Source organism: Oncorhynchus keta, chromosome 34 (genome assembly GCF_023373465.1).
Source record: "Oncorhynchus keta strain PuntledgeMale-10-30-2019 chromosome 34, Oket_V2, whole genome shotgun sequence".
In the NCBI taxonomy this organism is placed as follows: Eukaryota; Metazoa; Chordata; class Actinopteri; order Salmoniformes; family Salmonidae; genus Oncorhynchus; species Oncorhynchus keta.
The window spans coordinates 42707761-42734644 of NC_068454.1; the positions used below are offsets into that span (position 1 = coordinate 42707761).

Sequence of the window (26884 nt, forward strand, 5' to 3'; positions counted from 1 at the left end):
ATGTACACATACGCCCGCACGCTCTAGACAGAGGTACATGGAATCCAGGTCAGTGTGTTTAATATAAGGGCAAGGCTGCCCCTTCTGGGCAGGCATACCTTAGAACAGGAGATAAATCCACCGAAGATGAATTACTTCCTAAAGCTTACTGTATGCTTCCCATTCTAAACAGTTTGCTTATACTGTGTAATTATTATGACCGTTTTCTGACATTTTAGTCTTTGGCTATTTTTTTATTTTGGCTGTTCGTGCACCAATTTGTTCTTGAGGCAAGTTGAAGTTCAATAGACAGTCTACGCCCCGTCGTCGGTGATTGGTCAACAGTACTACCCCTAGTAGGAATGGGAACATGTTTGTTGTCATTAAACCAGGAACAACTAGTTTTCATTCACATTTTTTCACTCGAAATACAGCAAACATCTTAGCTAGATGTTAAAAAATACCTTGGCAAAAATGTCTCGGATTACTTGATTTATCTTAGATTCATTCTGACTATTTTGAGGAAGTGTTTCTGGCTAAGGTGGCTTGTTTTCCAATCGATGGTCTTTAGGGAGTATGAGAGCACAGACAGTCGCCTAACCGAGTTCTGATAGGAGCAAACTGAATCTATGCATGCGGACGCTTTAACACACACAAACACACACAGGCAGGAAATATTCTTCCTCGACGTTTCCATTTCACAACAGCATTTACAGTTGACCGGGGCAGCTCTAGCAAGGCAGACATTTTTACGAACTGATTTGTTGCAAAAGTGGCATCCTATGACAGTGCCACGTTGAAAGTCACTGCCAATATTTGTCTATGGAGATTGCATGGTTGTGTGCTCGATTTTACACACCTGTCAGCTGAATCCACTAATTTGACGTTTTTTGTGTGTGTATGTATACAGTGCATTTGGAAAGTATTCACACCACTTGACCTTTCCCACATTTTGTTACCTTATGGCCTTATTCTAAAATAGATGTAATAATTGTATCCTCTCAATCTACACACAATCCCCCATAATGACAAAGCGAAAAAAAACATGTATTTTTTTACATTTTCAAAAAACTGAAATCACATTTACATTAGAATTCAGAACCTTTACTTAGCATTTTGTTGAAGCACCTTTGACAGCGATTACAGCCTCGAGTCTTCTTGGGTCTGACACTTCATGCTTGGCACACCTGTATTTGGGGAGTTTCTCCCATTCGCTCAAACAGAAATACCTTATTTGCATAAGTATTTAAACCCTTTGCTATGAGACTCGAAAATGAGTGTCTGTGCATCCTGTTTCCATTGATCTTCCTTGATGTTTCTACAACTTGGTTAGAGTCCACCTGTGGTAAATTCAACTGATTGGACATGATTTAGAAAGGAACACACTTGTCTATATAAGGTCCCACAGTTGATAGTGCACGTCAGAGGAAAAACCAAGCCATGAGGTCGAAGGAATTGTACGTAGAGCTCCGAGACAGGGTTGTGTCTCGGCACAGATCTAGGGAAGGGTACCAAAACATTTCTGCAGTATTGAATGTCCCCAAGAACACAGTGGCCGCCATCATTCTTAAATGGAAGAAGTTTGGAATCACCAAGATTCTTCTTAGAGCTGGCCACCTGGCCAAACTGAGCGCTAGGGGGAGAAAGCCCTTGGTCACTCTGATAGAGCTCCACAGTTCCTCTGTGGAGATGATAGAATCTTTCAGTACAACCATCTCTGCAACATTCCATCAATCAGACCTTTATGGTAGAGTGGTCAGACAGAAGCCACTCCTCAGTAAAAGGCACATGACAGCCCACTTGGAGTTTGCCGAAAGGCACCCAAAGGACTCAAGACCATGAGAAACAAGATTCTCTGGTCTGATGAAACCAAGATTGAACTCATTGGCCTGAATGCCAAGCGTTAGGTCTGGAGGTAACTTGACACCACACCTATGGTGAAGCATGTTGGTGGCAGCATCATGCTGTGGGGATGTTTTTCTGCGGCAGGGACTGGGAGACCTGTCAGGGAAAGATGAACAGAGCAAAGTACAAGCGGTACCAGAGATACTTGATGAAAACCTGCTCCAGAGTGCTCAGGACCTCGGATCGGGGCGAAGGTTCACCTTCCAACAGGACAACGACCCTAAACACACAGCCAAGACAACGCAGGAGTAGCTTCGGGACAAGTCTCAATGTCCTTGAGTGGCCAAAGCAAAGCCTGCACATCTCTGGAGAGATCTGAAAATAGCTGTGCAGCAACACTCCCCATCTACCCTGACAGAGCTTGAGAGGATCTGCAGAGAAGAATGGGAGAAACTCCCCAGATACACATATGCCAAGCTTGAAGCATCATACCCAAGAAGACTCAAGGCTGTAATCACTGCCAAAGGTGCTTAAACAAAGTACTGAATAAAGGGTCTGAATACTTACGTAAATGTGATATTTCAGTTTTTTTTCTACAGTACCAGTCAAATATTTGGACACACCTACACACAATACTCTTAATGACAAAGCAAAAACAGTTTTTCCAACATTTTTGCAGATGTACACTACCAGTCAAAAGTTTGGACACACCAACCCCATTTTGTCACAGCACAACTGATTGGCTCAAATGCATTAAGGAAAGAAATTCCACAAATTGACTTTTAAAAAGGCACACCTGCTAATTGAAATGCATTCCAGGTGACGACCTCATGAAGCTGGTTGAGAGATTGCAAAGCTGGCAAGGCAAAGGGTGGCTACTTTGAAGAATATAAAACATATTTTGATTTGTTTAACCCTTTTTTTGGTTCCTACATGTGTTATTTCATAATTTTCTTCACTATTATTCTACAATGTGACTAACCACCTGGATTCGGACTTTTGTAGCAACATTTAGATTTTTTATTTTTTTTTACATTCGATAAAATTACTCGGCGCTATAAAATGGTAGATCATACACAACATTTTTGAGGAGCAATGGGAAAGTGTTTCTCCTTTGAAAGTTGAAACATTTGTAAACTCACTTGAGAAAAGGGCCTTTGAATGGTACCTACTGAGAGTTCTCCTTTGTCTAAACCCAGCCCCACCCATCTCATGAGGTCATGTGCTAAAGACTAAGTGGTAGTAGCCTACAATAAGGAACAATTCTGGGTAAACAGTGTCCAGATAGATGTGAAAGAAATACTACAACCCCCAGCCACATCCAGTGGTGGAAAAAGTACAAAATGGTCATACTTGAGTAAAATAATAAATAGTTTTAAATTCCTTCTAAAAGAAAATGACAGATAGCCAGGGGCACAATGTTTTTAGGTATCAAAAGTTAAAATATAAACCATTTCACTTCCTTATGTTAACTAGACGGCACAATTTTATTGATGGACAGCCAGGGGCACACTCCAACACTGACATCATTTACAAATGAAGCATGTGTTTAGTGAGTCTGCCAGATCGTAGGCAGTATGTATGGATGACCAGGAATGTTCTATTGTTTAGTGTTAGAGTTGGACAATTTTGCTGTCAAGGAAAATGTATAGAGTGAAAAGTACATTACTAATGTAGTGAAGTAAGTTGCCAAAAATATAAATAGTAAAGTACAGATGCCACAAAAACTACTTAAGTAGTACTGTAATTTTTATTTACTTAAATGCCTTCATAACCGGGACATTAGCATACTTTATATGCTGTTAAACAGGCACTTAACACAGTATTTCATACATAAGGCCATGTGAGGTTCACATAAACAGATGGCATGTGCCATATTTAAGTGGTGGACACTTGATACAGTCACATGATATTGTCGTGGTATGTCACAAAAGCATGTTAAGTGGATGGTCTCTACAGAAGGTGTAAACGGTACAGCCAAATGGTTACTTGCAGAGTAGCAATATCAGAAATAGTGTCAATATAAGATATATACAGTATGTACAAGAACAATATCAGTGATAGACGAGGTAGTTATGCATCAAATCAAATTTTAATTGTATTCGTCACATGCACCGAATACAACAGCTAGACCTTAGTGAAATTCTTACTTTACAAGCCTCTAACCAACAGTGCAGTTTAAAAAAATAAAATAATAAATACAGATAAGAAGTAACAAGTAATTAAAGAGCAGCAGTAATAAAAAATATGTATATATATATATATACGGGTGCTGGTATACAGAGTCAATGTGCGGGTGCACTGGTTCGTTGAGGTAGTATGTGCATGTAGGTAGAGTTATTAAAGTGACTATTCATAGATCACAGAGTGGCAGTGGTGTGGAGGGGCAATGCAACTCGTCTGGGTAGCCATTTGACTAGATGTTCAGAGGTCGGAGGTCGAGCAGTTGCCATACCAGGCAGTGTTGCTCTCAATGGTGCAGCTGTAGAACCTTAAGGATCTGAGGACCCATGCCAAATCTTTTCAGTCTCCTGAAGGGGAATAGGTTTCGTTGTGCCTACTTAATGACTGTTTTGGTGTGCTTGGCCTATGCTAGTTTTTTTTGGTGATGTGGACACCAAGGCACTTGAAGCTCTCAACCTGCTCCACTGCAGCCCTGTCAATGGTTGAGCAGCAGGACAAAAAAAAATATCAGCAGCATATGGCGTGTGTGTTAGGAGAGGGTCATGTGAATAGAGGCACTGCAGATAGTGCTGATGACTGGTCCATCCAAACCACGCATGAACAAGGGAATCTATATTCAGAGAGCCTGCCGTGCGGTAGCAGAGAGAACAGTCTATGACTAGGGTGGCTGGATTCTGACCGTCGTCCAGAAAGTAGTCCTCCACAACTTTTTCCCACTGACCTTTATCAATGGCGCCTGATAAATTCAGGGCAGGAATGTTATTGAGAGCAGTAGCAACATATTTGCATTTCTCCATGGCTAACATAATATCTTTAGAAAAGAACTGCAGTAGAAAGGATTATTTACGCATAACGAGCAGCTCATTTTATAGACCCAAGATGCAACACCACAGACCAATCCAAATTAATCTCTCGGCATGTCCAGCCCACTCATTATCTCAGCCAATCATGACTAGCGGGAATGTTGCTCTCTTTGTCTGTGGCTATACCAACTAGGCTTGTAATTTAACAATTGTATTCATATTTACAGATGACATACACATTTGATATCATGGCACATGAAAGTTCACATGTTCGAGAAGGCAGTTCTGCAACAAAAAAACATTTGGATAAATATTTTTTTACGTTCAAAAGGCTCTCCTGTGAAGTCGTGACTTGCGACATACGCCTAGTTTACTGAATTAGGTCACAAATGAAGAAAACCCCTTGAATGAATCGGTGTGTCCAAACTTTTGACTATAAATCACTTCTGAATAAGCTACCTTCTTACTTACCATCACTCATCAATATTAGAATTAGAATTCCTAAAACCAGGTCTCAAGCATGGATTACACTTGAGGCCCATGCGATTTCCACAGAGTTGGGTATGGCTGCCTTTTCCTGTTACGCTCCTTGCCTATGGAATAGCCTACAAACTAAACTTAAACTTGAGACTTGTCCCCCTTGGCTCATTTGAAATATTTATTGGAGCATTTTAATTTTTTTATTGCTTGTAACTGTTTCGGGTAGTACAAGTTCTTATAATAATAATATATGCCATTTAGCAGACGCTTTTATCCAAAGCGACTTACAGTCATGTGTGCATACATTCTACGTATGGGTGGTCCCGGGAATCGAACCCACTACCTTCTGCTATGTTTAAATTAGATCTGTTGTTGTGTATATATGTTTCTATCTTTTGTTGTTGTTGTTGTGTATATATATATTTCTATCTTTTGTTGTTGTTGTTGTGTTATCTGTGATGGTTTTGTTTGTCTTGTGTAGTTTCTTAATCAATGTACCTCAGCTGTATGTGTAAACATGTATACGCAGGGCCCAGCTGTAAAAGAGACCTTGGTCTCAGTCTGTCTTCCTTGTTGAAATAAAGGTAGAATAATACTGTACATTTGCAAACATTTCTGAACCTGTTTTTGCTTTGTCGTTATGGGGTATTTATTGTGTGTCGATTGATTTAGGAAAAATAACAATTGAATCCATTTTAGAATAAGGCTGTAATGTAACATTGTGGAAACAGTCAAAGGTCTGAATGCTTTCCGAAGGCACTGTATCGTGAACCCTTTGGAATTACCTGGATATCTGCATAAATGTGTCAATTTTATCTGATCTGCATCTTAGTCACAACAATAGACAAACAGTCTGCTTAAACTAATAACACACATTATTGTATTTTTCTTGTCTATATTGAATACATAATTTAAACACTCACATTGTAGGTTGGGAAAAAGTATGTGAACCCCTAGGCTAATGACTTTTCCAAAAGCTAATTGGAATCAGGAGTCTGCTAACCTGGAGTCCTATCTATGAGATTGGAGATGTTGGTTAGAGCTGCCCTGCCCTATAAAAAAACACTAACGTTTGAGTTTGGTGTTCACAAGAAGCATTGCCTGATGTGAACCATGCCTCGGAAAAAAATAGTTATCAGAAAACCTAAGGTTAAGAATTATTGACTTGCATAAAGCTGGAATGGCTTACAAAAGCATCTCTTGATACTTGATGTTCATCAGTCCACGGTTAAGACAAATGGTCTATAAATGGAGAAAATTCAGCACTATTGCTACTCTCCCTAGGAGTGGCCATCCTGCAAAGATGACTGCAAGAGCACAGTGCAGAATGCTCAATGAGGTTAAGAAGAATCCTAGAGTGTCAGCTAAAGACTTACAGAAATCTCTGGAACATACTAACATCTCTGTTGACGAGTATACGATACGTAAAACACTGAACAAGAATAGTGTTCATGGGAGGGCACCACGGAAGAAGCCACTGCTGTCCACCAAAAACATTGCTGTATGTCCAAAGAATTCAAAAGAGCACCTGGATGTTCCACAGCGCTTCTGGCAAAATATTCAGATTAAATTAAAGTTGAGTTGTCTGGAAGGAACACACAACTCTGTGTGGAGGAAAAAAAGGCACAGCACACCAAAATCAAATCTCATCCCAACTGTAAAGTATGGTGGAGGAAGCATCATGGTTTGGGGCTGCCTCAGGGCCTGGACAGCTTGCTATCAGACATAACAATTAAGTTTATCAAGACATTTTGCAGGAGAATGTAAGGCTATCTGTCCGCAATTGAAGCTCAACAGAAGATGGGGTGATGCAACAGGACAACGACCCAAAACACAGAAGTAAATCAACAGAATGATTTCAACAAAATAAAATGTGCGTTGTGGAGTGGCCCAGTCAGAGTCCTGACCTCACCCCGATTTAAAATGCTGTGGCATGACCTCGAACGCGGTTCACACCAGGCATCCTAAGAATATTGCTGAACTCAAAACAGTTTTGTAAGGATGAATGGTTCAAAATTCCTCCAGATAATTGTGTAGGTCTGATCCACAGCTACAGAAAACGTTCGGTTGAGTTTATTGCTGCCAAAGAAAGGTCAAACAACTATTCAATCCAAGGGTTCACTTACTTTTCCCACCCTACACTGAATGTTTACACAGTGTGTTCAATAAAGACCTGAAAATGTGTAATTGTTTGTGTGTTATTAGTTTGAGTTTGAGCAGACTGTGTTTGTCAGATGCATTTTGTTGGACCACTTTATGCAGAAGTCCAGGTAATTCCAAAGGGTTCACACACTGTTTCTTGCCACTGTGTATATACAATTGAAAAGTAGTGCGTGCTTCAAGTTCTCCCTGTTTGTTATTATTCCCCATTTTTTCGAGAGGGCTTGTCAGGACCCCCCTCAAGCATGTCTGATGTGGCGCCTGTGGCCTAACTCTCTGCCAAGATGGGACTGACTCCGTTAAACTGCCCTGCCTACCCAGTTCAGCAGTCTCTTTCCCTCTTGATCTCTCTCTCTCTCTCTGGGCAGATCTCAATTGCATACTCCTCACGTCCTCTCTCCTCGTCTCCTTCTCATGCTTATTAGATGAGAAAGCAAGAGGTCCCTCCCCTCTGACCTTTTCTGCCAATAGGTTTTACGAAGAAGAGAGGACCCGAGGAGTATGCAATTGAGATGTCTCCCTATCCTCTTCTGTTTCAAGGTTCTGTCTGACTGTTTCTGTCTCTCGCATCTCCATCTTCTTTCTCCCTCTCAAACACAGATTAGCATGTAGTCAATAGCACAATAGCATATTTTCTCAAAGTTTGGTCTCTAGCCCCCCTCCTCTCTCTCTCTCCATCTCTCTCCATTCCCCGGTCCCTAGCCTCAGTGACCTGTCCAAAATTATGACGCTAATGATGCTGACCCAGACTCTCACACGTCGCTCTCGCGCTCGAATGAAGAACAATGCTACCACCTACTGGTGTTTAGTAATATTAGGCTTGATGTATTCTCAGCTCTTACTTCTGATTCTAAGGCTGGCTGTGTTATTTACAGTTTACTGTGAGTGTCCTGATTTCAATCCTTTCCCTCGCCTATGTATTTTTGTTGAGCACGCCTTCCACAAACTCCCTTTGGCTGGACCTGACTGTGCACCACAGCATGGCTAATAGTTCCATTTGAGTTTTGCCCCCCTAACAATAACACTTGTTAACCTAACCATGTGACTACATGCATGCATAATTTGTACTATAACTAAGTTTACTTTGAATGTGCAGTCTTGTTTGGATCATATTTGTGGCCGTTAATTTGGTCCAGACACATCTGCATACTAGGTTTCGAGAAAATGACTCTGTCTTTAGGAATTGCCACCACTACCACAATGGCCATTTTTATTTTTCAGTTAACTGTCTGTAAACAGATATGAGTTTAAGACATTGTTATGACAGTTGTTTGGCCTTTGACTGGTGTTGGCCTGTAAAAAAAAAATGGGGGAAAAAAGCAGTATTTTTTAAAATAATTCTTCAGGAGCCGCTGTAGAGCCGTATGAAGTTCATGCCTTATCCTAAGTCTGAGACGCCCTACTGTTTCTCAACCACGACCAATTCCTTCTCCTTCGTGGTCAGCCTTCACAGCGATCACAGGGGTGGCGCTCCAAACCGGCCGTGGTCAGACTTGGCCAGCTGTGGTTGTGCTTGGCCTATATACTGTCAGTAGTGTGATGGAAATGCTGTGGGCTAGTGTGCGTTTTGGCACTCTCTCCATCTCCATTTTTCTCTCTGGCCTGTCAGGCACATGCTTGTCTTCTTAGAGAAGAGCTGTCTAAACACATGCCTGTTGGTTTGAGCCACAGTACCCTGGGCAGCCATGGGAATTAGAAGTGGGCATTGATGGAGACTGCTGTGGTGTCCCCAAAGGACTCCTCAGGTTAAAGGGATGGACTGGCCATCCCTACTTACTGCTGTTCCTCTGTTTATCACTGTTTTTCATTCATCTCTCGATCTCCCTGGCTTTCACCCCTTCTCCCTCCCCTTTTACTCTCCGCCTCTACATTTCCTCACTATGGTATTCTCTCTTTTCCCCACTCTGTCGCAGCTGGAGGGTTTAAAGCTTTATGGCTTTGGCTGTACCCAGTATAACATTATATTTCACACGCCTGTGGGCTTTTACTGCAGATTTTAACTGCTGTTGTTTTCAGCCTGCTTTCCCTTTGGGGCTAAAGTGATTTCTCACATGCTTCTGTCCATCATTTTCTTTTCCTCGTGATGCCATTTTGTGAAGTGCACCAGTTCCTCCTGCAGCAAAGCACCCCCACAACATGATGCTGCCACCCCCCGTGCTTCACGGTTGGGATGGTGTTCTTCTGATTGCAAGCATCCCTCTTTTTACTCCAAACATAACGATGGTCATTATGGCCAAACAGTTCTATTTGTGTTTCATCAGACCAAAGGACATTTCTCCAAAAAGAACGATCTTTGTCCCCATGTGCAGTTGCAAACCGTAGTCTGGCTTTTTATGGCGGTTTGGAGCAGTGGCTTCTTCCTTGCTCAGCGGCATTTCAGGTTATGTCGATATAGGACTCGTTTTATTGTGGATATAGATACTTTTGTACCTGCTTCCTCCAGCATCTTCACATGGTCCTTTGCTGTTGTTCTGGGATTGATTTGCACTTTTCGCACCAAAGTACGTTCATCTCTAGGAGACAGAACGCGTCTCCTTACTGAGTGGTATGACGGATGCTAGGTCCCATGGTGTTTATACTTGCATACTATTGTTTGTACAGATGAACGTGGTACCTTCAGGCGTTTTGGAAATTGCTCCTAAGGATGAACCAGACTTGTGGAGGTCTACAATTTATTTACTGAGGTCTTGGCTGATTTCTTTTTATTTTCCCATGATGTCAAGCAAAGAGGCACTGAGTTTGAAGGTAGGCTTTGAAATACATCCACAGGTACACCTCCAATTGACTCAAATGATGTCAATTAGCCTATCAAAAGCTTCTAAAGCCGGACATAATTTTCCAAGCTGTTTAAAGGCACAGTTAACTTAGTGTATGTAAACTTCTGACCCACTGGAATACAGTGAATTATACGTGAAATAATCTGTCTGTAAACAATTGCTAGAACAATTACGTGTGTCATGCACAAGGTAGATGTCCTAACCGACTTGCCAAAACTATAGATTGTTAACAATAAATTTGTGGAATGGTTGAAAAACGAGTTTTAATGACTCCAAACTAAGTGTGTGTAAACTTCTTACTTCAACTGTATATACATTTTATGGACACAGTATATTTTTTAAATAGTTATCTTTTGTTTGTTTTTAGTCCCAACCTTCAGCTCCACTTAACCCCTCCCATGGATCTCTGAAAACCATCCAGTTTAGATGTTTATTTGCCATAAAGAGGTTACCAAGAACCTGATGGTCACTCTGACTGAGCTCCAGAGTTCCTCTGTTGAGATGGGAGAGCCTTCCAGAAGGACAACCATCTCTGCAGCACTCCATCAATCAGGCCTTTATGGCAGAGTGGCCAGACAGAAGCCAATTCAGTAAAAGGCACATGACAGCCCACTTGGAGTTTGCCAAAAGGCACCTAAAGGACTCTGACCATGAGAAGCAAGGTTTTCTGGTCTTCCCTGGTCTCTGAACCAAGATTGAACTCTTTGGCCTGAATGCCAAGCATCACGTCTGGAGGAAACCTGACACCAATCCCTACGGTGAAGCATGGTGGTGGCAGCATCATGCGGTGGGGATTATTTTTCAAGGACAGGGAGATTAGTCAGGATTGAGAGAAAGAAAAAGTACAGAGAGATCCTTGATGAAAACCTGCCCAAGAGCACTCAGGACCTCCGACTGGGGTGCGAAGGTTCACCTTCCAACAGGACAACGACCCTAAGCACACAGCCAAGGCAACGCGGGAGTGGCTGTGGCTTCGGGTCAAGTCTCTGAAAGTCCTTGAGTGGCCCAGCCAGAGCCCCGACTTGAACCCGATTGAACATCTCTGGAGCGACCTGAAAATAGCTGTGCAGCTACACTCCCCATCCAAACTGACAGGGCTTGAGAGGATCTGCAGAGAAGAATGGAAGAAACTCCCCAAATACAGGTGTGCCAAGCCTACAGCTTCATACCCAAGTAGACTCAAGGCTGTAATCGCTGCCAGTCAAGGGTCTGAATACTTACGTAAATGTATATTTCATAAATTTGCTGACAATTCTGAACCTGTTTTTGCTTTGTCATTATGCAATATTGTAGGGTAGATTGGGGGGGGGGGGGGGGGGGGACAATTTAATCCATTTTAGAATAAGGCTGTAAAGTAACAAAATGTGTAAAAAGTCAGGAGGTCTGAATATTTTCAGAATGCACTGTACAGTATATGTATCATTCTATTGGTTGCAAGAATTTGATATAATTTAAGTTGAACAACTGTTTTGAATCCAGCTTTGTTTTGTGTATCAGTTCATTAGTCATGTGCCATGGAATCGGTACATCATTAATCTTCGTAAAACTGTTTTGCAATCTATATTCCACAGCTGTCCATTTTTGGTCCTTAAATGAAACTTTTTTTATTTTTCACAATTTTCTTTAATAAATGTTGGTCTATAATGCAGTGCCGACAGACAATTTCCTTACTTTCTCCCCCTTTCACTTTCCTCACTCCATTTTTACGGTAGTCCTGCAATTAGTTGGTTGTAATTTTGAGTAGAGCAGACATTTCCATTTGTTAGCTGTATGTGTGACAACTCCATAATTAAATGTTAAATACACTGCTCAAAAAAATAAAGGGAACACTTAAACAACACAATGTAAATCTAAGTCAATCACACTTCTGTGAAATAAAACTGTCCACTTAAGAAGCAACACTGATTGACAATACATTTCACATGCTGTTGTGCAAATGGAATAGACAACAGGTGGAAATTATAGGCAATTAGCGAGACACCCCCAATAAAGGAGTGGTTCTGCAGGTGGTGACCACAGACCACTTCTCAGTTCCTATGCTTCCTGGCTGATGTTTTGGTCACTTTTGAATGCTGGCGGTGCGAGCTGTGGCAAGAAGGTTTGCTGTGTCTGTCAGCGTAGTGTCCAGAGCATGGAGGCGCTACCAGGAGACAGGCTAGTACATCAGGAGACGTGGAGGAGGCCGTAGGAGGGCAACAACCCAGCAGCAGGACCGCTACCCCTGCCTTTGTGCAAGAAGGAGCAGGATGAGCACTGCCAGAGCCCTGCAAAATGACCTCCAGCAGGCCACAAATGTGCATGTGTCTGCTCAAACGGTCAGAAACAGACTCCATGAGGGTGGTATGAGGGCCCGACGTCCACAGGTGGGGGTTGTGCTTACAGCCCAACATCGTGCAGGACGTTTGGCATTTGCCAGAGAACACCAAGATTAGCAAATTCGCCACTGGCGCCCTGTGCTCTTCACAGATGAAAGCAGGTTCACACTGAACACATGTGACAGACGTGACAGAGTCTGGAGACACTGTGGAGAAGGTTCTGCTGCCTGCAACATCCACCGGCATGACCGGTTTGGCGGTGGGTCAGTCATGGTGTGGGGTGGCATTTCTTTGGGGGCAGCACAGCTCTCCATGTGCTCGCCAGAGGTAGCCTGACTGCCATTAGGTACCGAGATGAGATCCTCAGACCCCTTGTGAGACCATGTGCTGGTACGGTTGGCCCTGGGTTCCTCCTAATGCAAGACAATGCTAGACCTCATGTGGATGGAGTGTGTCAGCAGTTCCTGCAAGAGGAAGGCATTGATGCTATGGACAGACCCGCCGTTCCCCAGACCTGAATCCAATTGAGCACATCTGGGACATCGTCTCGCTCCATCCACCAACGCCACGTTGCACCACAGACTGTCCAGGAGTTGGCAGATGCTTTAGTCCAGGTCTGGGAGGAGATCCCTCAGGAGACCATCCGCCACCTCATGAGGAGCATGCCCAGGCGTTGTAGCGAGGTCATACAGGCACGTGGAGCCCACACACACTACTGAGCCTAATTTTGACTTGTTTTAAGGACATTACATCAAGGTTGGATCAGCCTGTAGTGTGGTTTTCCACTTGAATTTTGAGTGTGATTCCAAATCCAGACCTCCATGGGTTGATACATTTGATTTCCATTTATAATTTTTGTGTGATTTTGTTGTCGGCACATTCAACTATGTAAAAGAAAAAAGTATTTAATAAGAATATTTCATTCATTCAGATCTAGGATGTGTTATTTTAGTGTTCCCTTTATTTTGTTGAGCAGTGTATACATAGAGATTTAAATTATACGAACACCAATTACCCATTTACCAATGAGCACCTTCATTCTACCATTATCCTAGTAACTCTTCCTCTCCTTTTTTTGTTCTGCCTGTGTGTGTTGTTCCTGTTTGTGATGACAGAGACTATAGCTGTTAGCTGACCAGTGCTCTCCTTTCTCTTCCAGGCCACTGAAGAAGAGCCACAGAGTGCGCCAATACTACACAACGGACAACAAAGGGAAAACAGGTGTGTAACTAACTAATCGTCTATATATATATATATATATATATATATATTCTCCACTATGACACCTTCCCTCACTGGCATGTCACACGATTAGGAATACTCATAACTATGACAGAAAATCAGTAGTCCTTCTTAGAGATTCTGGGTTCGAGTCCAGGCTCTGTCGCAGCCGGCCGCGACCGGGAGACCCATGGGGCAGCGCACAATTGGCCCAGCGTCATCTGAGTTAGGGGAGGGTTTGGCCGGCAGGAGATGTCCTTGTCCCATCGTGCACTAGCGACTCCTGTGGCGGCCCGGGCGCAGTGGACGCTGACACGGTCGCCAGGTATATTGTGTTTCCTCCGACACATTGGTGCGGCTGGCTTCCGGGTTATGTGGGCATTGTGTCAAGAAGCAGTGCGGCTTGGTTGGGTTGTATTTCGGAGGATGCACAACTCTCAACATTCACCTCTCCCGAGTCCATACGGGAGTTGCAGCGATGAGACAAGACTGTAACTACCAATTGGATACCACGAGGTAAATTAAAATATTTTTTAAAATAAGAATGTCCTGTTCTATACTGCACCATAAAGCCTTTGGTGTCCTGTGCTGCACTGTGGTTCATATGAAGTGCTGTTCTATTCCACTCCACAGAGGGGCAGTGTTCACCAAGGTAAAGGTACCTCTTTAAGGAATACCTAGGATAGGATAAAGTAATCCTTCTCACCCCCCCTTAAAATATTTAGATGCACTATTGTAAAGTGGCTGTTCCACTGGATGTCATAAGGTGAATGCACCAATTTGTAAGTCGCTCTGGATAAGAGCGTCTGCTAAATGACTTAAATGTAAATGTAAATGTAAAGGCACTGTTGTTGTCTTTCGGTTTCATATCCGTTAGTATGGCTGACACAGATGGCTAAAATCATATTTATGTGCAAAGGGTTTCGTATGGTAAAGCCTGTTTGTGTGTTTGCTGTGCAGTGTTATGGTGGTTTCTGCATCATTGACATTGCCTTTGCTGTCACTGGAATGATAGAGTAATGACAGAATATGCCCACTAGAGGGAGGTAGAGTACTGTGCTGTGGTATTGTGACGTTCACACTGAATTCTTCAGCTCTTTTGTTCCCATGCCTGAACCTATTAGTGAATGGTGTACTCCTTCTGGGATTTCACCTTATGTTAAACATTGCAGGACATTGCAGTACCTTTAGCTGGACTGTTGTAGTGTATGAGTTTGTGTATTGAGGGATGAAAGCACTTGAAGTTTGGTAATTCCGCAGGTAACGGAGTGATGCTGAAACTCTGCAGTCTACACAAAATCTTCTGTCAAAATCTAAGAAAAAAGTTAACTAAAATATAGTCACTGCATAAGTATTCAGCCCCTTTGTTTAGGCAAGCCTAAATTAGTTCAGGAGTAAAATGTGGCTTAAACAAATCACATAAGTTACATGGACTCCCTCTGTGTGAAATAATAGGTGTTGACATGGTTTTTTAATAACTAACCCTTCCTCTGTCCCCCATACATATAACATCTGTTTTACGAAGATTCAAGTATTGCAAGGTAACTGAGCTAAACGACTACCGCCCCGTAGCACTCACTTCCGTCATCATGAAGTGCTTTGAGAGACTAGTCAAGGACCATATCACCTCCACCCTACCTGACACCCTAGACCCACTCCAATTTGCTTACCGCCCAAATAGGTCCACAGACGATGCAATCTCAACCACACTGCACACTGCCCTAACCCACCTGGACAAGAGGAATACCTATGTGAGAATGCTGTTCATCGACTACAGCTCGGCATTCAACACCATAGTATCCTCCAAGCTCGTCATCAAGCTCGAGACCCTGGGTCTCGACCCCGCCCTGTGCAACTGGGTACTGGACTTCCTGACGGGCCGCCCCCAGGTGGTGAGGGTAGGCAACAACATCTCCTCCCCGCTGATCCTCAACACGGGGGCCCCAGAAGGGTGCGTTCTGAGCCCTCTCCTGTACTCCCTGTTCACCCACGACTGCGTGGCCACGCACGCCTCCAACTCAATCATCAAGTTTGCGGACGACACAACAGTGGTAGGCTTGATTACCAACAACGATGAGATGGCCTACAGGGAGGAGGTGAGGGCCCTCGGAGTGTGGTGTCAGGAAAATAACCTCACACTCAACGTCAACAAAACTAAGGAGATGATTGTGGACTTCAGGAAACAGCAGAGGGAACACCCCCCTATCCACATCGATGGAACAGTAGTGGAGAGGGTAGCAAGTTTTAAGTTCCTCGGCATACACATCACAGACAAACTGAATTGGTCCACTCACACTGACAGCGTCGTGAAGAAGGCGCAGCAGCGCCTCTTCAACCTCAGGAGGCTGAAGAAATTTGGCTTGTCACCAAAAGCACTTACAAACTTCTACAGATGCACAATCGAGAGCATCCTGGCGGGCTGTATCACCGCCTGGTACGGCAACTGCTCCGCCCTCAACCGTAAGGCTCTCCAGAGGGTAGTGAGGTCTGCACAACGCATCACCGGGGGCAAACTACCTGCCCTCCAGGACACCTACACCACCCGATGTTACAGGAAGGCCATAAAGATCATCAAGGACATCAACCACCCGAGCCACTGCTTGTTCACCCCGCTATCATCCAGAAGGCGAGGTCAGTACAGGTGCATCAAAGCTGGGACCGAGAGACTGAAAAACAGCTTCTATCTCAAGGCCATCAGACTGTTAAACAGCCACCACTAACATTGAGTGGCTGCTGCCAACACACTGTCATTGACACTGACCCAACTCCAGCCACTTTAATAATGGGAATTGATGGGAAATTATGTAAATATATCACTAGCCACTTTAAACAATGCTACCTTATATAATGTTACTTACCCTACATTATTCATCTCATATGCATACGTATATACTGTACTCTATATCATCGACTGCATCCTTATGTAATACATGTATCACTAGCCACTTTAACTATGCCACTTTGTTTACTTTGTCTACATACTCATCTCATATGTATATACCGTACTCGATACCATCTACTGTATGCTGCCCTGTACCATCACTCATTCATATATCCTTATGTACATATTCTTTATCCCCTTACACTGTGTATAAGACAGTAGTTTTGGAATTGTTAGTTAGATTACTTGTTGGTTATCACTGCATTGTCGGAACTAGAAGCACAAGCATTTCGCTACACTCGCATTAACATCTGCTAACCATGTGTATGTGACAAATAAACTTTGATTTGATTTGATTTGCAAGCACAGATGCAACTACAAAGACCAGGGAGCTTTTGGAAAGCCTCATAAAGAAGGGGAGTGACCGGTAGATGAGTAACAATAATAACAAATCAGACATTGAATGTCTCTTTAAACATGGTCAAGTTAACATGTATGCTGTGGATTATTTATTAAACCTCCCAGACCAAGAGGCAATTGGTGGCGATAACCATTGAACTCTGTAGCCTTTTTGGGATTGGAGAAAACTGAGGATGATGGATCAACAACATTGTAGTGACTTACACAATAATGACCTAAATGACAGAGTGAAAAGGAGAGTACAAATATACAGAATGAAAATATTCCAAAACATGTATCTTGTATGGAACAAGGTACTAAAGTAATACTGGAGGGAAAAAAACACAGCAAAGGAATACACTTTTTTTCAAGCATGGTGGTGGCTGCATCATGGTATGGGTATGCTTGCCATTGGCAAATATTGAGGAGTTTTTAAAGGATAAAAATAAATGGGATGGAGCGAAGCACAGGCTAAATCCTAGAGGAAAACCTGCTTCTGTCTGCTTTACACCAGAGACTGGGAGAAGAATGTACCTTTCAGCAGGACAATCACCTGCAACACAAGGCCAAATCTTCACTGGAGTTGCTTACCAAGAAGACCGTAAACATTCCTGATTGGACACGTTACAGTTTTGACTTAAATCGGCTTGAAAATCTATGATATGACTTGAAAAACAGCATCTTGGCAGAGCTTGAATAATTTTGAAAAGAATAATGGACAAATAATGCACAATCTTGGTGTACAAAGCTCTTATAGACGTACCGAAGATGACACGGCTGTATTTGATGCCAAAGGTGTTTCTGACATGTACTGACCCAGGGAGCTGAATACTTATGCAATGACTATTTTAGTTAGTTCATTTGAAATAAAAAAATGACACAATCTTCAGATTGTTGACATAAAAATGGATTTGAATCCCACTTTGTTAACACAATAACAGGTGAAGAAATCCAAGGGGTCTGAATACTTTTACAAGGCACTGTATGTGGCTGTATGTGTGTGTGTTAGTGTGTGTGTGTGTTTTGTCTGATTGTGTGTGTGAACAGGTGGAGGCCAGGCGATGAGCCAGAGGCAGTCTGTGATAGGCTGAGGGCCAGTGTGACGTTTCAGTGAGATGCTATAGAAGCACTGAGCTGGTGGGAGCAAGCTGCCTTCTGTGCTGGAGGAGAGGGAGAAGTGGATAATGAAAGACCGAGAGAGAGAGAAATATAGAACCAAATCCATGTGACGTTCTACAGTTATCTGAGGAACAGCCTCTCCTTTGAGGGTATGCCACTTCCCTTGACACACACACACACACACTATATGCTCCCCCTCCAACTAGGTAGAGGGAGACAGAAACCAAGAGAGAAAAGGAGTCCGAGAGAGGGAGAGTTGTGAGTGTTCCACCACATGGCTGTGTGTGTTAAGAGTAAGCGCTAGCTAGTGTCTTGAGTGCCAGTAGTGAGTGTCTCCGGGACAGCAGAGCAGTGTGTTAGCCGGTGGCGGACAGCATGGCCCTGTTCAGCACTGGGCCCCAGACCCTGGGCTCCTACTACTGCCTCATCCGCCGGAAGTTCAAGAGGAGGCGCAAGAAACGCTGCGAGCGTAAAGGTACTCCCTCCGATTCGCCTACCCGTGGTGTGTGTGATGTGAGCTGTTTGCTTGTGTGTGTGTGTTTCTCGCACCGGCTGTTTTGTTCTGCTTTGAAAGATTCTGTGGTAGTTTATCTTGGTCTAGAAGTGGTTACTTCTAGTACAATGATTCAATATAGGGAAGTAAAGTCGTTGAAATACGCAACCTGTTCATTTAAATGATACATGTCACTTGGTAAGATGGTGAAAATGTAATCTACCATCGACTTGTCTGTGTGAGGGAGTATGATGTAAATATTGAGTACTGTTCGGGGTGTAGAAATTGAACCCATATGTCACTGATTTTGGCACTGCACGAGGTTTGCGTCTCTGAATGTCTTAGTGTGAGTTCTGTGACAGGTTAGTTTTGAAGCATCTTTAGTGTTTTACAGTGCTTGTTTCTATTAAGTGTATGAGATCTGGTTCTGAGACCTCTCTGTGAGCGAGACAGACCTCTCTGTGAGCGAGACAGACCTCTCTGTGAGCGAGACAGACCTCTCTGTGAGCGAGCGAGGGAGAGACTGTCTCTGTAATTGATCTGACGGGCTCCTCTGAAACTCTTAAGCTTCTTCCTCCTGTTTTGCTCCAGTGCTCTGGGGATTAGCCCAACATGGGAAGTAGTAATTATTGAGGTGCTCCCTCTGTGGCGGCATTGGTGACGTGTCAGCCATTTGCTTTGATAAATTCCCCAGCTCCCCCCACCGCGAACCGTCAATCCCAAGCCCCTTCATCCGTATAAATCCGCCCGCAGCTGAAGTTGCGTTTTTAGCCGCGTGACTCTCTCACACCCCAAAAACGTACGACAGGCTTTTGTCTGTCAGCATCGCCGGGCCGTCAGTCTCCGCTCGCTGTCGCCGTGGAAATGACGGCACCACTTTGCACGAACCTGGGGGAAGAATAACTTAATCGTTAAGTTTAGGTCATGTTATTCCGCCAACCTGTCCGAGCTACAGCAGCAGTAATTCCCTCAGCAAGCAGAAGCCCTGATGAGTCCCCAGAGTGTGTTAGCTCGTTGTGTTAGTGTCGCCGCTAATCGCCAGCGAGACTAACACAAACTGATGGCACGGGCTGGGCTGGGCTGGGATGTTCCCAGCCTCTGTCTGTCAGACCAGCTAGCCTGTCAGTTAGTGGCTAATGCTAGCTCTGTCAGAGGTTTATAGCATTGTAGTTCAGGCAACAGACGGGTGTTTGCGCTCTCCTGGGAGGTTCGTTCACATTTCCCAAACACAAGTAAAGTTGCTGTATTGAAAACATCCACAGTACCCTTTTCTCATATTTTTGGCTGATTGCTGTGCTCCAATATCATTGACTCTGTACCAGAAGTGTGAACGGTATGATCCAATGCAACGCACATGGCTACTTTGCATTGAGTCTCAGGATACTATATGCTTACAGCATGTTTTCCAACAGAAGAAGCTTCAATGTATCGCCCCCACAATACATTGTGGCGAGGAGGACACTCATAAGGCAATGTCTCTCCAATGGGCCATATTTGTAATATGGAAAACGGGACCCAAGGTTTTGTGCGAAGCAAGCAGAATGTCTAGAATTAAGCTTTTGGAGACTGTGTGAGATACGTCCTGTCTTCACTCAGTGGATCCATTGCTTAGGAGGAAGAGGGGCTGTTTCAGTCAGTTCTGTTAGCCAGAAACTGTTCAGCCTTTTCTCTAGGAGTTCTCTTACAACACCTCACACATTCCAAGAGCGACTCGCTATGAGGTTAGCTGTCAGAGAAATCCAATGCTTTAGAAATGCTATTAAGACATTAGAATTGACCTAAGCAAACACACTTTATATCCAAAGTGCTTACATGCTAGATTAACAGGGTTGCAGATTTCCAAGGCACTCTGCGCCCATTGACAGCAGATTAGAATTAAAAGGCATTCAGGAAAGTGTATAATTTTCCGACTGGAAATCACTAATGACAGCAACTACCTCGATACAGCCACCCCACAAAAGCATTAACAAATTGGCTGCTGCAGAAAAAGTCTGCTCTAGCCTCGGCAGACAACATCAAACGGCTTCCAACAACAACCGTCAGAAAAGAGACATCGTCGCATTAATCACTGAAAAACTAACGCCAAAGTGCTTGATTAAGACGACACCAAGTCGATGACTGCCTTATTCTGGTAGGTCGTAATTTAGTTGTTGGGGCCCCCACAATGCAAAACGGCACTCTTGTCATGATAAGAAACGAGCTGGGTCGCGGCGTCTCCGAGTGAACAGTGTGTAATTAGCCTCGATTTAACATTTGACTAAATGGCTGTCTCGGCGAGTGATGGATGGGGAAGCCACTGTAGCAGAACGATGCTTTTGTGTGTTCAGCCAGGGAGGATGCAGTGTCTGGGACTGAGGAGGGTTGGACGGCCCTTAAGTCAACGCTGCTACCTACAGTATGCCTCATTTCCAATGGATTTGTGCTCTAAAAAAAATCCTTAAACAAATAACTTTTTTTTTCTGTCTCATAACTGCACTGTGATTTTAATTTTATCACAAAACTAGCACTAGCAGGTCCCGATCATCATAAAGGAAAACAAAATCGAATTAAATAAATACCTGACGCAACAATGCTGTAACGTTAGTAGGTGGAGATATGCACCTTTTTCAAATGATTTGCCACGGATATAAATCACTCCTCACGTCATCGTGGTTAACAGTTGGGAAAATGGCAGAGTGATAGAGGGAAGCAACACCATTGAAGTCCTGTATGGCAATACTTCGAAGTTAAATGAGGTGGTGTTGAAATGCACATTTTGCGAGGTGGAATTTAACTGTAGCGGCAGTGCAAGTGGAATGCTGAACGGGAGGCACCGCGTGAGACCCAACCTGTTGCGGGCATCAGTGCGATAAGGGACGGAGGGAGAGAATCACCATGTGTATGTGACCAATAAAATGTTATTTTATTTGACAACGCAAGTTACACAAGTGATGGCAGTTGAGATGCAGCCATTGTCAATGGTAGAGACTGTTGGCTTCATTGCCTTAATGGCATATCTAGAACCAGACCACAAGATGCCACGTCCAAAACGGTGACCGGCCGGACGGTTACTCTGCAGGTACAGAGCGCGAGCTCTCAAACACCATACGGTGGCGTCGACGGAATGTTAGACATCTATGAACATAATGTCATGGCATCATGTACTGATAGCATAGAGGCACAGAGCAAAACTACCTTCGTTGCTGAGGGGGTGGGAGACGCAGTAAGATGAGCGAGCGCCTTCTGGTAGGTCTCCAGGATTGCGGTAGATTAAACTGCATTGTCCCCTAGTGGTCATACCCAGGACCATATCTGAATTGTCAATTCATGTAATTTTATGATTTTTTTTTCTTATCATTTAAACAATTTAAAAAATAATGTTTTAAATGTTAAGACAAATGTTAGATTCATCACATCCCGAGGCGCTTATATGTGTGGCGGGTTTAATAACTCCTTGTCAAGCAATGTATGGCTGCTAGGGCTAATGAAGCTATGGCTAATGTGTTGCATTCATTCCTATATGCGCGCTAACAACAACTAGTGCCAATTTGAGGACAAGCACCAAAGTGCAACTGTACTCTTAACTTGTCTGGCTGCCTCCCTCTGTAACATTTCTAACTTGCTCCCGTCATTCCTTCTCCCTCACTTGTCTCATCTCAACAACTGTTCTGTCTCTCTCTGTTCCCTCCGTAGGTTCCCACCTTCATTTTTCTCCTTCTCTCTCTCCCTCCCTCTAAACCCTTCACCCATCACTCCTCCACTTCCCCTCACCATACTGCAGACTTTCTCTCTCTCCCACCCTCTTGTTCCCTCTCTCCTGTCTGACCTTTCAGACCCTCACTGCTCCCAATTGTCCGTCAACATTACCTCAGAACCTGGTAATAACCCGAGGCAAGAGTTTAGCCCCTCTCTCACACATGCTCACGCACCCAAACCGTGCAAATAGAAAGTACAGGCACACACACACACACACTCAAATGCATAGATTCTCTTGCAAATGGACATACAGTACCACTCAAAAGTTTGGACACACCGAGTCATTCAAGGGTTTTTCTTTATTTTTACTTTTTTCTACATTGTAGAATAATAGTGAAGGCATCAAACCTATGAGATAACACATGGAATCATGTAGTAACCCCCAAAAGTTTTAAACAAATCAAAATATATTTTAGATTCTTCAAAGAAACCACCCTTTGCCTTAATGACAGCTTTGACCACACTCTTGGCATTCTCAAGGAGTCTTCAAGGAGTTCCCACATATGCTGAGCACTTGTTGGCTGCTTTTCCTTCAGTCTGCAGCTCTACTCATCCCAAGCCATCTCAATTGGGTTGAGGTTGGGTGATTGTGGAGGACAGGTCATCTGATGCAGCACGCCATCCCTCTCCTTCTTGGTCAACTAGGCCTTACATAGCCTGGGGATGTGTGTTGGGCCATTGTCTTGTTGAAATTTCAAATGATCGTCCCACTAAGCGCAAACCAGATGGGATGGCATATCGCTGCAGAATGCTGTGGTAACCATGCTGGTTAAGTGTGCCTTGAATTCTAAATAAATCACCAACAGGGTCACCAGCAAAGCACCACCACCCCAATTCTTCACGGTGCGAACCTCACATTTGGAGATCATACGTTCACCCACTCTACATCTAAACAAAGTCACGGCGGTTTGAACCACAAAAAACTAATTTGGAGAGATGTCCACCGGTCTAATGTCCATTGCTCGTGTTTCTTGGCCCAAGCAAGTCTCTTCTGGTGTTCTTTAGTATTGGTTTCTTTGCAGCAATTCAACCATGAAGGCCTGATTCATGCAGTCTCCTCTGAACAGCTGATGTTGAGATGTGTCTGTTACTTGAACTCTGTGAAGCATTTATTTGGGCTGCAATTTCTGAGGCTGCTAACTAATAAACTTATCCTCTGCAGCAGAGGTAACTGGGTCTTCCATTCCTGTGGCGGTCCTCATGAGAGCCAGTTTCATTATTGCATTTGAAGGTTTTTGCGACTGCACTTGAAGAAACATTCAAAGTTCTTGAAATGTTCCGTATTGACTGATCTTCATGTCTTAAAGTAATGATGTACTGTCATTTCTCTTTGCTTATTTGAGCTGTTCTTGCCATAATATGGACTTAGTCCTATTTAGTGAAAGACCATCTTATGTATACCCCCCGCACCTTGTCACAACACAACTGATTGGCTCCAACCACATTAAGAAGGAAAATAATTCCACAAATGAACTTTTAAGGAGGCACACCTGTTAATTGAAATGCTTTCCAGGTGACTACCTCATATATCTGGTTGAGAGAATGCCAAGAGTTTGCAAGCTATCATTAAGGCAAAGGGTGGCTGTTTGAAGAATCTCAAATATAAAATATATTTTGATCTGTTTCACACTTTTTGGTTACCACATGATTCCATATGTGTTATTTCAACCGAAAAATGTCTGCACAAATTGTAATTAACCGTCTCAGGCAAGCTCATTGCATGCTCTTCATCCTCACAAAGGTCTTGACCTGACTGCAGTTTGTCATCGTGTAACCGACTTCAGCGGGCAAATACTCGCCTTCATCCGTGAAGAGCATGCTGGTGGAGTGTGCTCTTCACGGATTAATCCCGGTTTCAACTGTACCAGGCAGATGGCACCCATTGACCACGTTTGGGATGCTCTGGATCAACGTGTAAGACAGTGTGTTCCGGTTTCCGCCAATATCCAGCAACTTTGCACAGCCATTGAAGAGGAGTGGGACAACATTCCCATTTCCAGCCTACAATCAACAGCCTGATCAACTCTGTGCAAAGGAGATTGCTGCATGAGGCAAATGGTGGTCACAACAGATACTGACTGGTTTTCTGATCCATGACCCTACCATTTTTTTAAGGTATCTGTGACCTACTGATGCATATCTGTATTGTATTCCCAGTCATGTGAAATCCATAGATTAGGGCCTAGTGAATTTATTTCAATTGACTGATTTCCTTGTATGAACTGTAACTTTGAAATTGTTGCATGTTGCGTGATACTTTTGTTCATTGTAGATTTACGCAGTGGCACGCACGTGAGGATACTGGATCACCTGACCTGGCCTTGAATATGAAATACAGTGCACAGCAGGAGCATTGAGGCAAGGAAAATGGGAAGGGAGAGGGAGAAATAGATAGAGAGCAATGGAAATAGATAGTTGGGGGGAGGGAGACTATGCTGATACCAGCAGTTTTTGTCTGGTCAGCCTGCAGCACTTCAAAATATGATTTGAGAGAATGAGGCCATGCACACACTCGTACACACACTCGTGCACACATTCATACACACTCGTGTCATACGCACGCACACACACTCAGCAGCTGGCCCCGTGTCTCTAAATAGCTGTCAGTGCATGCCTTATTTCATCTTTGTAAACTTACTTTTTCACAATGTTTTTATTCTTGCTTCAGGTCATACAGCCCAATTCGCACTCCTAGACAGACAAACACACTCGCTTGCGCTCTCTCCTGTGTGTGACTTTTGTGACTGAACAGTGAGCACCGATACATCTGGCGATAGCCCGTGGAGAGCTCAGAAGAACTCATAACTTAGCCCCTCTCCTTAGCCACACACACACACACACACACACACACACATCTGCCCCACAGGCACAGTGCGTATATCATAAATCATAGCTGTCACAGGTTTTACAGCTCCCTCTGAAAAGGGGAAATGGAGGATGGCGGCAGCCACCCAGCGCCCTTGAAGAGGGAGGGAGAGCGAATGAGAGAGAGGGTGAAAGATATATTTTTTAGATTTTCATTGAATCGGCAGAAGCGCAGGTGTGTGGTCTTGAAGAGATAAACAGTGGACTAATATGGTGAAATGATGGATACTACATTACTCCCCTTTTGAGCGAGGTACCTGACAACATTTCAACCATGTTGGTTTTGCCAGATTACTCACCATCCTATGGGGGTGTCATGCAGTACTAATTCTATCCCATGCATCAAGTGTTCTATTCATCTCTTATTGTCTCGTTTTGCAAAATTGAAAATGCAGGGTTAGTGTTGTATTGTCACCCTCTTTTAAAGCTTTACATCACTGAGAAGGATGAGAGCAACTCCTTCCTGCTCTATGGAACACCGAGGTCAGGTCCGAATGTCCAGCTGGCACCTGCAGTTTGTAGCAGGGTCTCCTAAACGCATTGGGAGATCTGCTCTTATTGAAGTCAAATTGGTGTTGGCAGGCTAATTCAAACAGGGTATTGGTCATTAGTCAAACCAAATTGAATAATGGAGTCCGAGATGGAGGTTTGCGTGGGGGATACGGTTGAGCTGTGAGCGTGAGGTTGTGTGTGTGTGTGAAGGGGGCACGATAGTGGCGATGTTAGGCGGCCACGCTCCTCTCCCCCATACCCCGGCCCATCAGTTTCAATCCGGCAGCCCCCCCCCCCTCCATGAGAACCCCAGTTCATTAGGCCCCCGGTGGCCCCACACGTGTACCCCATTATGGTGCATTAGCTGGTCACCACCCTGGGCAACTGGACCGAGATAGAAACTGGACAGCGAGGAAGAGCGATTGGCTTGAAACATTACAAAATCTCTGACTGGTTCACTTTCTAATTATTTTACAATTCCCTCCAATCTTAAAGTAAATCACTGATCTTCCATGGTTTGATTGACAAAAAGATATTGGATAGAACCTAGAAAAACTGCCGTTGCCTATCAAATAGCACAAGTCCGTGATCAAATCAAACTTTATTTGCCACATGTGCCGAATACAACAAGTTTAGACTTTAATGTGAAATGAATACTTACAAGCCCTTAACCAACAGTGCAGTTCAAGAAGAAGAAATGACTTATTACCAAGTAGACTAAAATAAAAAGTAACACCATAAGAATAATGAGGCTATATACAGGGGGCACCGGTACAAAGTCAGTGTGCAGGGGTACAGGCTAGTTGAGGTAATCTGTACATGTAGGTGTGGATGAAGTGACAATGCATAGGTAACAAACAAACAGCGAGTAGAAGCAGTGTACAAAAGGGAGAGGGGGGGTCAATGTAAATCGTCCGGTGCCGAGTTTTATGAATTGTTCAGCAGTCTAATGGCTTGGGGGTAAAAGCTGTTGAGGAGCCTTTTGGTCCAAGACTTGGCGCTCCGGGTCGGTTTGCCGTGCAGTAGCAGAGAAAACAGTCTATAACTTGGGTGACTGGAGTCTCTGACAATTCTATGGGCTTTCCTCTGACACCGCCTATTATATAGATATTGGATGCCAGGAAGCTTGGCCCCAG

At 43.7% G+C, this 26884-nt stretch overlaps 1 protein-coding gene across 9 annotated transcripts in view; it reads left to right on the top strand.

Moving 5' to 3' along the window:
* LOC118367173 (double-stranded RNA-specific editase 1-like) overlaps positions 1-26884 on the top strand; it is a 186669-nt gene that overhangs the window by 108202 nt on the left and 51583 nt on the right. For 6 of the 9 annotated variants that reach the window (XM_035750284.2, XM_035750285.2, XM_035750286.2 and 3 more), the window contains one exon: positions 13703-13764. Coding sequence is in view for 2 of the 9 variants with exons in the window: in XM_035750283.2 (XP_035606176.1) it covers positions 18539-18638 (100 nt within the window). In the remaining 7 variants the exon portion in view is untranslated. Of the gene's footprint in view, positions 1-13702; positions 13765-18129; positions 18313-18360; positions 18639-26884 lie in introns of those variants that run through there. The other 3 variants (XM_035750288.2, XM_035750283.2, XM_035750282.2) reach the window with 3 other exon arrangements.